General features: G+C 40.7%; 1 protein-coding gene across 1 annotated transcript in view; it reads left to right on the top strand.

The window, feature by feature from the left end:
• Nucleotides 1-925: 925 nt before the first annotated feature.
• Nucleotides 926-16,466, top strand: part of LOC308292904 (high-affinity choline transporter 1-like) — a gene marked incomplete at both ends in the record, with an annotated part of 20,297 nt that continues 4,756 nt past the window's right edge. The window contains 3 exons of the mRNA XM_080735327.1: nt 926-1,109; nt 2,973-3,086; nt 13,606-13,754. Coding sequence (XP_080591453.1) covers nt 926-1,109; nt 2,973-3,086; nt 13,606-13,754 — 447 coding nt within the window. The remainder of the gene's footprint in view (nt 1,110-2,972; nt 3,087-13,605; nt 13,755-16,466) is intronic.

Genomic DNA, 16,466 nt, shown 5'->3' with positions numbered 1-16,466 from the left:
CCCAATAAGAGCACCTCCTAGTGTCTTTCGAGATTTAATATTGATCAGCGGGGCAAACCTTTGCAAGAAACGAATTTGTTGGTTGACTTTATTGATTACCTTGGTAGTATTTTTTTCACTGGATTGGTTAGCCTCTAGGATACAACCCAGGCACTACTGTATACTATACTGGTCTTCCAGTGCAAAGATAGCTCTGCATATAGACTACGGTATGTGGGTGTGTCTCAGGTCTGATCTGTCCGTCCTATAGGCTAAAGGATATGTGACACCAGTACATATGCATCCATGTTTACAGTCACTGCTACATTTGCCTCTCATCATTCTACGTGCATCATATAGCAAATACTGTTAACCCAACATGTGCAAATTTACTGTAGTTCACCATACATCCATCATTCACCTGGTTATTTGTTCCATCTGCATTTGTAGCAGTGTGCATTATTGACACGGTAAGTTAGCAAATATATGTAATGTTGCAGTTATAGTTGTGTTTACCTTTATATTTATAATTGTTTATACACACATACACCATTCTCCATAAAAATTAGAAAGGCAAAACTGAAAAAATGCAAAATTGCAAGAAATGTTCAGGAAAAGATCATTAAGGCCTGAAGAATGGAAACGATATTACTTAGCATTTTATTTTAATTTATAACTTATAAATTATAGTTTTTCAAAGCATTCTATTCTATTTCTATAGTTGTACTGTTTATTTTTTGTATTTTTTTTGTATGTATTCTTCTTGCTTCTTTTACTGGCAATCTGTATGTATGAATGTATGGCAACTGGAACTGTTGAACAGAATTTCCTTTGGGATTAATAAAGTGTCTGTCTGTCTGTCTGTCTGTCTGTCTGTCTGTCTGTCTGTCTGTCTGTCTGTCTGTCTGTCTGTCTGTCTGTCTGTCTGTCTGTCTACAGTGTGACAATGGCTCTAGACATAGGTGGGTTGGTAGGACTGTTGGTCTTCTATGCTCTGATCCTGGCAATGGGCATCTGGGCCTCTAAGAAATCCAGAGCGGAAGAGAAGAAATGTGTGGGCTCCAGGACTCACGTCACCATAATAGGGGGACGCAACATCAGCCTTTGGATTGGAGTCTTCACAATGACAGGTAAGGACGTCTAAGTTGTGTTTGTTTGCCTGTGCACATGGTGATCTGAATGAGATTCCTAAGAATATTGAATTAAATCCTGACTGAGATGGTGATTAATAGCATTATAAAATATATAAAGACGGGGTGCCGTGACATATAATTTTGGAGGTCCTTGACGTGACAAAGTTTGAGAACCACTAATATACTGCAGCCAGGCACGTCACGACCATTCATTGTGAGTACGACGGAACACCCCCACGTTCATAAAAACGTGATCTCATCCCCCCCATCTTTTTTGCCGGCCGGGCTCCTTTTTTTTTGCTATTTGGCTACTTCTATTTCCAGGACAATTTCAAAATAAACATGTTGAATGATCGATTGTATAGATGAAAAATTTAAACTAAAGACTTGTTTTGAAATGCGCTTCTGTGCAGAGAGGAAATGGCTTTCAAAGGACGCCCCTTTTAACTTGCGTCTCTCCGTCGTCCGTGCGTACGGTGCGTCATGGACTCGTTAACAACACGGGCATAAAGGAATATAAACAGAACACCAAGACAAGACCATGTAGGCTATAAAGGCATTAAACATCATCCTCTGCTCCTCTCATCCTCATACCTGGTGAGTCGTGGCTATATTAGAGTTAGAGTAATGATGGATGCTATGCTGCTGGCTAATGAATGTACACTGTTTGGGCTAGTGGCTATGGTGAACCAGAACCACTGTTTCCTTTCCAAACACTGGGGTCGGGACCGATGCGTGGGTCGCATCGCGGACACATTGTATGGGTCCTGAAAATAGCCGATCTAGAAGTTCACAACGCAGCGCGAAGCGACTCGTTGTGAGCTTGTAGATCTGCTATTTTCGCTACTACTAGTTTGGGTCCCCTAACGTTTAGTTTCTCTTGGTTCACAGGCTAAAACGTTTGGGAACCATCATGCTTGCTGTAGTAGACAGTGGTGTAAAGTAACTAAGTAGATTAACTGAAAAGCTTTTGGAACTGAATGATTATATGAAACTGGCACGTGTTGTCTGTCTGTTGGTACCAAGAAATCCATCTACTATATAGACTATATCTTGCTGGCTGGTGCATGTGGAGAGGCAAAGGGAAAGCGTAGTGTGCCGTTCCCGATTGTGTTACATTTAGCAAAAAAAATTACTGCGGAAACCCGAATAAAACACGGTCAAAACTGCATAAAACCGTTAATTTTCGGCGCGCGCACTCCACACACGTGCATGAGGGCGCAGCTATGTCATTCCCCCCACTATCTAAGACTCTATAACGCCCCTGACTGCAGCAACATAAGTTTCTTTTTTTTCAGAAAACTGTTAGGATTTAGAAGAATCGACTTATATCAGTGGTTCTCAAACTTTGTCATGTCAAGGACCCCCACAATTATATGTATTTGGCGGCTGCCTGTACTGCGCATGCGTCGCCGCCATGGTAGCAGACACAAGCTGAAACAATGCCCAAATCTGGAGATGACTGACATCACTGATACGTCTGGGATCTCCACCATTACTTCTGAGACTCCTACGTTCAATCCCTCATATACTGTGCACAGACCCAGCTAAACCAGCGTATTAGTGCAGTAGTTGAACTTCATCATATCCATCAGTCTTATTCACCTGGTTATTTGTTCCATCTGCATTTGTAGCAGTGTGCTACATAGTTTTGTACCCCAAAAAGTACAAAACTATGACACCACCTCTACTAATAACTAATTAAGGTGTGTGTGTGTGTGTGTGTGTGTGTGTGTGTGTGTGTGTGTGTGTGTGTGTGTGTGTGTGTGTGTGTGTATGTGTGTGTGTGTGTGTGTGTGTGTGTGTGTGTGTGTGTGTGTGTGTGTGTGTGTGCGTGCGAAATCACATGTGAGTGATCAGCTACCTGGGTCGGAGGAGGCTACATTTTGGGAACTGCCGAGGCTGTCTACACTCCCTCTCGTGGTCTTATCTGGGCCTTAGCACCCCTTTCCTATTTATTCAATTTCATCATAGGTAAGAAACATGTTGTCTGTTCATTCCAAATTCAATGAAAAGCATCCTGACATTTGATATATTCTATATATATTCAAACTGGCATGTGGCTGGAGGTCACAAAATTGTCATTGATCTGGGTGCTTAAAATGTACACGTTCACACATTATAAGACACAGCTCTCTATGTCCGCGGCAATAATTTGTTTTATGTTAATGCAAAGTAATTTCTTCTTTTCTGGATCTACATTTGTTATTATTTGATTCCCAATACATTTGCATAAAGCAAGCATGTTTCTCCACTCCTATATCCGTGATGTTGTACATACCACGGACGAAGGACAAAACTGTCATTTGTTTCATCAAAAATAAAAATGTAGAAAATGTTATTACATTACATAATGTATAGATGTTACACCATGTTTTTAACTCCTAAGTTCTGTTCGGGTCATTTTGACCCGTTTTACATTTTCATTTACATTTGTTCCACCTGAAAGTCACTGGCCTTAAAGATTCTTCTGTGATTAACATGTAAAAAAATATATATTTTTGCACTACACCCATGCTTATTAGCCTTATTCACGGCCCGCCCACTCAGCATCCCCCGGGTGCTGAAGTCACATTTTTAAGGGGAAAATCCTACTATAGCTTATAGAGTTAACACAGAAATCGCAAATTTAATGCAATTTCCGAATAGTAAAGTATAAAATACGGCTAGCATGATCAAGAACACAAGATAGTAAAAGGCACAAAGCATTATAATTTACTTTACCGTTCAAAATAATGATTTGTTGGCTTTAAGTCCAGCTATTTCTGTTATAGTTTCCCCTTCTAAATTGATATCAGCACCCGGGGGATGCTGAGAAATGTGCTGAGTGGGCGGGCCGTGAATAAGGCTTATTGATCCTGCTTATTGAGCCAGGCTTTTATCAAGCCCATTATTGAGCATTTTCTAATATTTCGTGGAAAAATATGAGACAACAAATGATATTTTTTATTGGCCAGTAGTTGTGACTGTGAGTGTGTGGCTGACCACCATCTATGAAGATGACAAATGATAAAAGTAACAAATATCATTAAATATCATTAAAACAATCATTCATTAGTGTGCAATAAGTGCTAAATGGCTTTATATTATGTATAGTACTGTAATAATTTCTTGATCGCCTCTCGTCTTGATTGTTTAAACGCTATGCTCGATAACAAGCTTGATAAGCCCAAAGCTTATTGATACCGGGTACTCAATAAATTTGTTATCGGGTTATCAAGCTACCCTTGTTTAGGGCTCCATCCCTAATTACCTTGCTTATTGTAAGTCGCTCTGGATTAAGAGCGTCTGCTAAATGCCCAAACTGTGTTTGGTGTGCGCACGTGTTTAAAATCATTCTATTATTCTATTCATGCTTCGTCCCAACAGGAGGCTTGTTCTTTGCCAAGCCAATGAGGTCACAGAGGTTTGTGACAATGATGGATCCTTTTCATCGTCGTTATGGCAACATTATCACCACCATCCTTCTGCTACCCATTTTGATATGTGACCTACTTTGGGCGGCCTCGATCCTGTCAGGCTTGGGTTAGTGATCATTTGTGTACTATACCAACCGGGCGTGTATTGGTATTTCGATGTCCTGTTGTTCCAACGTGGGTGACCGCTAACCTACCGACGCTGGTGAATGCTATCCTGCCGACGCAGGTGAATGCTAACCTGGTGAATGCCAACCCTAAGCCTCAATCAATCCTCAATCAATCCTCATTAACCCTAAACCATTTTGCCCTACCAGCCCAAGTTATGTTCGGGTCATTTTGACCCGTTTTGCATTTTCGTTTGAAAGATTCTTCTGTGATTAACATGTAAAACTAATATTTTTGCACTACACCCATGCTACACCACTTTTTTTTTTTTTTTTTCCTTAATGCTGTTTGCGGATCATTTTGACCCGGGGGATATTTGGTTTAAAAAAACAATGCTAAAATATAAAATTTAACTTAACAAATCATCATCATACATTGACTTTGTCTCAATTCCAAACAATCCAAATTATATAAATGGTAAAATAAACAGTTATCTTAGAGTTGAAGCATCTGGCAAGAGACAGCGCTGTTCAGTGTGTCCTACAACAGCAGACAGGAAGACAGACTGCTTGCAGGAGGTGCAAGAAGCTCATCTGTGCCTCACATGCAGTCCGTGTTTGTGAAGCATGTGCTTCTTAGTGTATACGTACAAGTGTACATTCATTATGTGACATTAATGTGTGTCCTCATGTTCACATGTGTGTTCAGCTCTTATTTTACATGAATTTCAGCTATCAGTAAAAACACCTAGCTCTTTCAGTGATTAATGTGATATAGCAAAGCATAAATGCAAACATTTACCATATATAGCATATGAATTGTTTGCAATTAAGACAAAGTCAGTATATGATGATGATTTGTTAAGTTAAAATTTATATTAGTGTTGTTTTTAAACCAAATATGCCCCAGGTCAAAATGACCCGCGAACAGAACGAAGGTGAAGTGATATGATATAGTACTTTATTGTCAGTTCACACTGAAATTTGTCTTACGACACAGCAGTCATGTATTCAAATCCGTTGAATTCGGCTTGTTTTAGAGCGAATGCAATAGAAGTGAATCTGAACAGAAGTTAACATCTTTTGTGTTTATCAACAAATATTGAGCCTATAGCATATTAAGTTTGTCAAGTACTAATTTTAACGAGAACTCATAGGTGCCGTCACCATTTTCAAAGTAGTATTGTCAGGGAGGGAATATTGCACACACGTGTGAAACAAGCACACAAAGATTTTCAGGGTCTCCTCGGGTGTCTTTGCGGATTGACAGTTCATGGTGAATAGGGGTAGTAGGCCTACAGGAAGTGTAACACTTTCTGATCATTTACATTTTGCATGATTGAAATTATGATCTGATCATTTACATTATTGCATCATTTAAATTCAAATGTCTTAAGAAACTCATCTTAGCTGAGTAAGCTTAAGTTTTAGTTTATACACAAGATAATGACCAACTATCCCACTTAACTGTGTATTCCCCATCTCATTTACACAGTGTGTTTAGCACAGGGGTCATCAAAATGTCCGTACACACACAAATGTGTCTGTGGCAAGAAAAAACTAACTAACTATTAACAAATGCTTAACAAGTCATTAATAACTCATTAACAAAATTGATAAAATAGCATGTTTAATCCTTTTTTGAAAAGATCAAAAACACTGTTCAGAAGGATATATTTGCTACAAAAGCAAAGGAGGGCAGAACTGGACAAGTAAAGCTTGATGAGAAAGATTTTCACCCTTGAGAGAAAGTGTCCAAAAAAAATGCTGTAGTAACACTCCACAATCATAGTCAGTGGAAACCACTGACCATAGCCTAGGGTCCACAATCACCTCCAGCTTATACATCTGTGACCTTGAGTTCCTTTAAGCTCTGCCATGTCCTTTATCATTATCGAATCATCTAATCACTGGTCATGTACAGTACATGAGGTTTCTATTTACATTGTTCCACATATCTTGCATCACAACTAAGGTCGAAGACCTCGTCATGATAGAACATTTCTCAACAAGATATCAGCACAGTGGAAAGAAACCACAACTGTCTAAACTACTATACCATAACCAAACCCATACCAATTTTTCTTTCCTTTTTTTCCCCAGATTGATAAGGTAGAACTGGTAGAACTTGATCTCCTCCTCACCTCAACTTGTGGCATCTGACAAGCCAGTCATCTCTACAATAACAATATGACACGCACCCACTCACCTCTGCACCTAAATGGCCCTTTGGCTCATGTAACGTGCAATGGAAATAATGTACTGATAAGACACAAATATTGAAATCCCAAATACAGAATAGACTTTCACCATGCCACATTTAATGCCCCTCTTAACCTCCTGTAAGTTTTTCTTCAGAATATTAAAGCAATAAGCCACAAGAGGCGAGTGGTTACCGGGGTAGTATATACACCGGCTGAGAGGCGTTGGGAAACACGAGGCGTTAGCCGAGTGTTTCCGGTGTATACTAACCCGGTAACCACAAGCCTCGCGTGGCTTATTGCTTTTCTAAAACGGTCACAATATTGCAACATGAAAATAATTCTAATATTAAAGAAAAAAGTTCACTTCTCCGCCACCAGGAAGAGACATTTGCTTGTTTACCAGCCACATCCCAGGAACGTAGCCAGTGTGTGTTTATAAAGTCACATCATTCTTTTTGCCAAAAAATAGTGAAACAACACTTATGCGTTAGATCATGTTAAGAACCATATTCGATCCATACACATGTTTATTTTCATCCAGATTTAGCTGCTATGTGGGTGAACATCACATCAAAAACGCTAGCATAGCAATCTAAAATAACAGCCGAGTATGTGCCTGGAGAATAGAGGTGCTTTTTGCCTTTACAAGCCCCGCCCGGAGCCATTCAGTCACTGTCCTATGCATGCGGGCGGTGCTTAGAAGCACCTGCATGGCAGGATTTGAGAGAAAATCAAATGCTCGCTTCTCTAGTTCAGCCTCACGGCTCTGTGGAAAGAAATAACGCACCTGGCTTTGATATAAACTGATTCAAGGTGGTGGTTATAGTCTCATATACCACGGCAACCAGTCAATCAGAATCAAGGAATGGAACTAGCCGTTTTAGAAAACCTCTTTAAACCCCCATTTTGGGCATGTTGTTGTAGGCCAAGTAAATAAATAAATGAAAATGTGTTGTGAGCTTGTAGATTGGCTTTCAAAACAATGGCTTATGTTTCTTTGTGCTCAGTGGTCAATGCAGACATACATTGTAAAATCTGTAGCACATTGGGATATCAAAGGTTCATATTTTAGATTGTAATTAGAGAAAAGAAAAGATCATTACTGCTTTCTATAGTTTTAGCATTTTAGTATTTAGATTTTAGAGGGTGGGGGCTAAATATGTCATTTTAGACACAATATGCCGGCAATTTCTTTGTTACTATTTACACCAGCCCCCCTAAGTCACATATCTGCCCATGAAAGATTACGGTGCATCTTGGGAATGGGCTTATTGGCCCTCATTTATCAATGGAGTGTAAACAATTGTGTATTCCCCCCCCCCCCTCCCCCCCCCAAATTTTGCGTAGGGCAACGTTTGCGTGGCATTTACGAAAACGTCCTAAACAGACACACCTGGCGTACATTTGATCCCAGCCTTGATAAATGCGCAGGCTGAAATTTAAATAACACGCCCTTAATTATTCTCGAAACGCCCCGATTTTACGACTAGAACGACCTGAATACGACCTAGAGTTTACTCCACGCTTCAAGTTCACTCCCATGTCCGTCCACACAGACCACGCACACATGCACGCACGCACGCACACACCACCAAGCCCAGCAGCATTTAGGTTCACTGTGGAACCATTATTACCATTTATTTTGTATAGTAAGCTTGCAGCCTACATGGGTGACACCACACCAGTCATTGTCACAAATGGAATATATTAATTTAACCCAATATCGGCGACGGCGCAGTGCGCGTTTGAGTGGTTACAAAAAAAGAGGAAAAAAAGAAAGCAAAATCATGTATTCCCGAAACCACGGGATGCCGTGCATGCGATGTTACTGAGAGATACTGACAAGGAGGCAGTTATAATCTGAAGGTTTGAAGCGTCGGGTGGGTTTTATCCTTAACTCATTCTGTGCCACATGACGTCTTTGATGGTTTTTTTGCAAAGGCGTTCAGTGCCAATGACGTCTTTGACGTCTTTTGAGTTTTTTGTATAAAAAAAAAAAAAAAAAAAACATTTTTTTTTTTTTAAAAAGATGTCAAAATGACCTGGGATCAGAGAGATGCTTTTCTCTGTTTGTGTGTTGGCTCCCTCGTTTAGCTGATTGAGAAAATGTGTGTTCATTCTAGTGGATGGACACTTTTTTTCATTCAAACAGCTCTATCTCTGGAACCATTTGTCTGATTGACAAAATTCTTTTTGCCACTGAATCACAACAACTGTGTCTGTTTCTGTGGGGGAAAAAAATTATATAAAAAAAAAACATTTTTTTGATTGCGCAATAAAGAAAAACATACAAAACCGTGGCACAGCTACCTTGGAGCCATTTTGGCATTTGGCACAGAATGAGTACATAACTCCATATAGGACACACTTGTATAATAGTTGGATACCTCACGGTCCACGAAAAGAATGTCACGGGCTCACCACGTCGGGTTTCATCATTAACTCCAGCATAGTGTAGGCCTACTACAATTATGTTGCGACTGTATAAATTGAGAGACCCCACAGCAGTTACGTTTTGGATAAAAATTTAACCCAATTTCGGCGACGAGCACAATGTGCGTTTGAGTGCTTGAACTTGCAATCATGCACCGTTCCCGCACGGGCTGGTCTTCTCCCCGGTGGGCCGTGGACCCCCAAATAAATCATCCGCAGCGTACGTGCGCTGGGCTGGGCACAGCCAGGTTTGGACCTTCAGGTAGGGTTGCCACCCGTTCCGTATAATACGGAATCGTTCCGTATTGGACAATTAAAAGATGCGTTCCGTATTGAACCAATACGGAACGCGGTTTGTTCCGTATTTAACCAAATGCCCCATAAAGGTCTGTCACACAAACCTCAACACAGAATTTAACAATAATGAATGAAATAAAACACAGGAAAAGACAGCAAAAGGAGGGAGGGAGGGATTTACTGACAATGAAATGTGCTCCGTTACACGTTACTATGTCAAGCGTCCCCAAGCTGTCACGATGGTTGTGAGAGAGAGAGAGAGAGAGAGAGAGAGGGGGGGGGGAGAGGGAGGGAGGGAGAGAGAGAGAGGGAGGGAGAGAGAGAGAGAGAGAGAGAGAGAGAGAGAGAGAGAGAGAGAGAGAGACAGACAGACAGACACATAGAGACACAGAGAGACACAGAGAGAGAGAGAGAGAGCCCCGTGTGTCGGTCTTAGAAAAATAAATAAATAAAATGACTCACGCCTCACATAGTTGCCTGTGATGATCCGTGAGTGAATCCATCTGATGTTACTCGCCAAAAACAATAGGTCCACAAGCATAGATTGTCTATATTCGGCAGGTGACACCATTTCATTAATAAATTGATTTCCCTGATTGATTTGGCTCTAACGTTGAAGTGCTGCAGCTGCGCTCTGTCTCCAGTCCAGTCACTAAGAGCTCGTTAAGTTATGTAAGTACTCCGTGAGTGTTGATAACAACTCTGCTTGCAATCATTATAAGCATAGCATCCTTAAATCCTTGTGCAGAGATTAAATGTCGATGTATAATTGCCTAAACCTTTGTTTAGTTTAGTTTTCTTTGGACAGATCTCCCCTCCTCTCTGTGTCCACACGTGAAGCAAAATTGACATGAGGTATTTTTTCCCCCTTGACAATAATAATGGAAGGCATCAAAAAAGCGATATAAGGTATTTTTTTCCCTTGAACAGAATGAAAGGCAGAAAATACTGTAATGTGTCTGAATCGATTTTTTTTAATCTAATTTAATTTAAAAAATACTAAGGCCTATATTTGCTTACTTATATAATACAAATATTTTAAGTTAAATAAACTGAAATCTTTGGATTTCTTGTTTTGTTTTTTTTACTATACCGCAACCGGCTTGTGAAACCTGCTCAAAAAAAAAAAAAACTATCCAAATTATTTGACATATTACAACTTTTTTACGCAAATAGTTACTTTTCCTAGTAATTAGCTACTTTTACAATAGAGTAATTCAGTTACTAACTCAGTTACTTTTTTGGAGAAGTAACTAGTAACTATAACTAATTACTTTTTTAAAGTAATTTGCCCAACACTGGTTATACCATGTTGTGTGTTATAGTTATAACTATTCTATGCATTTCATGGGTTTGGGACTGCATTTTTTCGCCGGCCGGCGGCTGTGCCACGCGCACGGAACGCACGCACCGTGTGCCCGGAAGAGGTGTTCCTTATTTCAATTTCTGAAAGGTGGCAACCCTACCTTCAGGGTTTATCCATATTTAAAAGGACTCGCGTCACTGTATAAATTGGAGGCTCACGCCTCACGGTAATGTAAGATCACAGCGGCGCCGCGCTGGTCCCGAAAATGCTCTCGCATGCGTTCATATCATAGGCTATAGACCTATATGTGCTTGTTCTGAGCCAGGTCTGCAATCTTAAGATTTAGACTGTTAAAGCACTTAATAGTAGATTGCTTCCATATTTCTAGATTTTAATTGCTTGTCATTGTAACTTGGAAATAAAATCGGCGTGCATCTCCATGATGTAGCTGGCTATAATAGGCTATGCTTTTATAAAATATAATATTTTCACAGGATTATTTATTATCGTGTTGGATATACATTTTCTAGTGGATACATGTGTCCATTGCCTGTCAGATAGTTAGACAATGCTGCTCCGCACGTCTACAATGGAACAAAGTGGTGTAGGATGAATCCTACACCACCTCTGGACTTGACGTGAGATTTGATCCTACCCTACGCCAACGTCAAAGTCAAGTTGAAATGATAAATGTCGAGACTTCCCTAAATTTCGGTGTACACCCACATTTTCATCTGCACCATGTTGATAAATGAGGGCCATTGTGTCTAAAAATACATAATTACATTAGCCACTTGCATGGGGGCATGCATGCAAGTGGCAAGTCTGAGAGCAATGTCAACATTGGAAAACGCATAAGCTGTTGCTCCTTGACGGTTCACAGCGGCCCGGTGTGTCCACATCTTCCTCTTCATGCCCGGGACAGAGCCAGGTATACTCCCACCGGCATGTACCTCCACAAGCCCAGCTTTTACCTGCATCCCACGGGAGCGCTGCACAGGGACTTGCAGTAGCATCCGTTGGTTCAAATATTTAATACATTTTCAGTAGTTTTGCTATATATATTTTTTTCTACCACTTTTTCGAGTCACGTGTTCAAATACTGGATTCTGATTGGCTAAATTCCGGAGGTTATGAGAGGACAACTGCCGCAAAGTTGTGTGGGGACTTGTCCGAGATCAATGCGCCTCAGTGTACATCCGGGGACTTCAGGAGGTAGTCGGAACACCTTTCCCCCAACCAACAAATGACGGTGGCAACGGTCCTATGTTTACTAACGTGCATGCTATAGTCGCCGATTTATTTGGATCCAATGCAATCCGCCAACTTTAAAGCCCCTTTTCTCTGAACCTATGCCTTTCTGGAAGCGAACAGCCTCTATTTACGGCCGGAACGGTACTTCTAACTGACGTTAGCTTAGCTGTAAGCTAGACGCATGGATTAGTATGGAGTTGGCGCCATCTGTTGGTGAGTAGAAGATGTTGTTTGTGGAACTATCTGCTGTCTCGCGGAAGTTTTATAGGCAATAATGATTGTAACTTAAGATCCTTGCAAGTTACAACTATGTGTTTTCTTTCATGTATACGGGAAAAAGTGGTAGAAAAGCTATTTACCACTCGGGGTCGGACATTATGCTCTCATAATGTCCTGAGTGAGGGTGTTATCGGACTCGGCTGCGCCTCGTCCGATAACACCCTCACTGCGGACATTATGAGAGCATAATGTCCTCTCACTCGGGGTAAATTGCTTACTTCTCTGCTGTTCTGGACGCATTTGGGCATTGCTGCTGAGATATTTCCACTCATTCATTTGAATCATCCACCTCCTTGTATGTGCTAGGTGACGACACGTATAGTGTCTTCTGTAGTCAGGTGACAAACAGCTTGGTGTTTGTTATGGAAGATTTGTGATTTTGACCTACGTACTATCTTTTCAATTACATTTAACGTAGTTTTTAACCTCATTTTCTAGGTTTATATTTTAATAAAAAGAATTGCTCAAAACAAAACAGGGACATGCAGAGAATGTTAGAGAGGCAGGGGCTGACATTTCTAAAAGGGCCTTTTGGTGCAAATATTGAAAATAGCAGACCTCCAAGCTCACAACGGCTATTTTTTGGTGCTTTATACCACACTAAACTAAGCATAATCAAGTGCATACTGGAGATGTGATTTACGGCATGGATTTCTACACAGAGAGGGCCATTCCTTCAACATAAGATGCTGCATTCAAGTTCAGGAGAGTTTGGACAGGGCAATTGTCTTGAATGCTGCCTTCAGGTATGGCATGGAAAGGGGGCATTTGCATATAGTGAAAACTGCATTCACGGTCTGGAGAGGGCACTTTTTACAGATGGGTAAAAGGGCAGGGACTCAAGCCCCCTTTGATGTCTATGTGTGCACGTGCCTGATAGGCGGAGGTGGCCATGTGAGAACTCCAATGATCCAGAAGGTGCAAGGGCCCCATTTTGGCAAATAAGTTAGGCAATGCTTTATTTGAGCGCAAACACGAGTGCACACACTACTGGGTGGTGTTACTGCTGTGAATTAGTCTTGGATGTGTTTAGGGAGCATCATCAACTGCCCAAAATCTATACCTTTTTTAACCTTGGGTCCCACATTACAATGAAACACTGTGAGAACATTTGTACCAGCAATGATATACATGACTTTACTATGGTACATTCAACCATTCAAATTTCAAACACTGATGTATTGTGCATTTTTACAGGTGGGACAGTCAGTGTGATCCTTGATCTTCCTTCGTCCTACTCCATCATCGTGTCTGCAGCCGTTGCCGTCATCTACACACTACTGGGAGGGTTTTATTCAGTTGCCTACACTGATGTCATCCAGCTCGTGATCATGTTCATCAGCATGGTGAATACTACCTATTGCAAACAGCCTCAACAGTCTACTTCATGTCGGGGTCTAGTGTACGTATGTTGGAGAGGCTTATTGTCTATATCAGCCAAAGTGCTAGACCGCTGGGGGACGTAATGGTGGAGTGCAACACCTGCCATCGGCTCCCATGGCAGGTGAAAAACTGTAAACTAAATGCTTACAATTTAAGCGCTCTTAATCCAGAGTGATTTACAATAAGCAAGGTAATACTTCAAATGGAAAGAAATAGTAGGCAAATTTAAGAAAACTGGTAGACCAAGCACCTATTAAATAAAAACTTCATAATAAATTATAACATAAACAAATCAAGAATGCTATCTAAATTTAATATACTAGAAGCTCGGCCGCCCGAGCGTCTAGTCGGCGCCCTGGCCAACTCGGGAACAATGTAAATAGAGAATGAATGCCCCGCCCTTTAATGCAAACCCCATTTTACCTGTTGTCATAGGATCTGTTTTGACAATCTGTTTGCGTGTGTCCCTTTATGCCCATATATGGAGATATCTGTCTGTCTACGTCCGAACAATGTAAATAGGGAATGAATGCCCCGCCCTTTAAAGAAAACCCCATTATACCTGTTGTCATAGGATCTGTTTTGACAATCTGTTTGCGTGTGTCCATTTATGCCCATAATATTATATGGAGATATCTGTCTGTCTACGTCCATTTTATGCCCATATATGGAGATGGGCGGCCGAGCGTCTAGTGTAAATAGGGAATGAATGCCCCGCCCTTTAATGCAAACCCGATTATACCTGTTGTCATAGGATCTGTTTTGACCATCTGTTTGCATGTGTCCATTTATGCCCGTGTATGGAGATGTCTGTCCACGTCCATTTTATGCCCATATATGGAGATGGGCAGCCGAGCGTCTAGTCGGCACCCTGGCCAACTCAGGAACAATGTAAATAGGGAATGAATGCCCTGCCCTTTAATGCAAACCCCATTATACCTGTTGTCATAGGACCCATTTTGACAATCTGTTTGCGTGTGTCCATTTATGCCCAGTGAGGAGAGAGTTGCAGTAGTCGAGTTTTGATATGACTGATGTCTGGATGAGGAGCTGGGCTGACTCCTGGGTAAGGAAGGGTCTGATCCTATGGATGTTATAGACTATAGAGTGTGAACCTACAGGATCGGGTGACTGATGCAATGTGTGCCTTGAATGAGAGCTGGCTGTCCAGGACGACACCAAGGTTCTTAGCAATTGGAACCGAATCACCAGGGCGGTATCTATGGAAATAGTGAGATCCCGCATGGGGTAGGACTTAGTCTTATTCTTAGTCTACCTCTACCACATGACTTGGATGTGACTATTGGAAATATACTAGTCATGTTTTGATATAAGACGCATATATGTTTGCCCTAATTTATGCTACCCTTTATATGATTAGGCTAATAAGGACAAGAATAAAATATTACTTTTAATGCAATAAGTCAAGAGTGTTACAATTGCCCCTGTGACGGGGCAATTGTAACACTTTAAAAATAAGTAATGTTAAACCACTATACCCAAATAGAATCACTCCTCTAGTCACATTGCTGCTGTTTTTATCTGTATTTAACTTTTATTTTATTTTACATAATTGGTAGGTAAGTATATATATATATATATATATATATATATATATATATATATATATATATATATATATATATATATATATATTTGTTTCAATTGTACCGGTATGTACGTATATTCTTTATTTACATGTAATGTTTCTTTCTTTCTTCTCTCTCCAGTGGCTCTGTGTTCCCTTCGTGCTTCTGAAACCATCATCATCATCGTCATCATCATCATCTAATGCCACTCTTACACCTTTACAATACCCTTCTTGGCTGGGTGAGCTGAAGATGGAGGATGCTGGAAAATGGATGGATGAATTATTCTCATTGGTTTGTTGTTGCTTTTTTAATATCAGCTTGAGTTTTTTGTATTATTATTACTTCAGTCCAATATTTTTGTAACCCACTACACCCCCTCTGCCAACCTGGCCAGGGGGAGGCAGTATAGAGACCAGACCATTTCTGCATGTTTTTCGTGTGGGTATCTACCCTAGGGGACAGGATGAGAGCAAGACTATTTGTGGAGTGTGCAAACTCCACACAGAAAGGCCCTTTCACCAACCCCACCTAGTATCGAACCCAGGACCTTCTAGCTGTGAGGTGACAGCACTACCGACTGTGCCAAGGACATTGTGTGTTTGTCGAGGTTGCGGCACAATAAAATTAACGCTCCACCAATCATAAACCACACACACCAGGAAAATAGGATCGAATTTACCATCCGGAATACGCATTAACATTAACGTGACATGTTACTATCTGAAGTAATGGTAGGCTGCCCTGTCCCTGTGGTTTTTATAAGCAAACTGCTCAATCAAAAGAACAAGAGATTTAGTTGGGTGACTTACAAGGCGTGCGCCACAGTGCGTGCATCGTTTCTTTCTGACAACCACCAAGATATTGTCCAATTATCAGATGGCAATTTATCTTCAATAAAAATTGATTAGACATTTTCCCGGGACCCAAACTAGTGCCAACGCGTCGCTGTGAGCTTGTAGATGGGCTATTTTCAATACTTCTTCTTATTATTATATTTTTTTATTTATGGAATTTCTTGGATGTGTTTGCTTGATTGAAAAAGAAAATAGATTAATAGGCCTACATAATCATGCGGTCGGTCAG

Source organism: Nannobrachium achirus (assembly GCF_963921795.1).
Source record: "Nannobrachium achirus genome assembly, chromosome: 10".
Taxonomy (NCBI): Eukaryota; Metazoa; Chordata; class Actinopteri; order Myctophiformes; family Myctophidae; genus Nannobrachium; species Nannobrachium achirus.
Note: the sequence above shows the minus strand (reverse complement) of the source record. Positions and strands in the feature narration are given on the sequence as shown.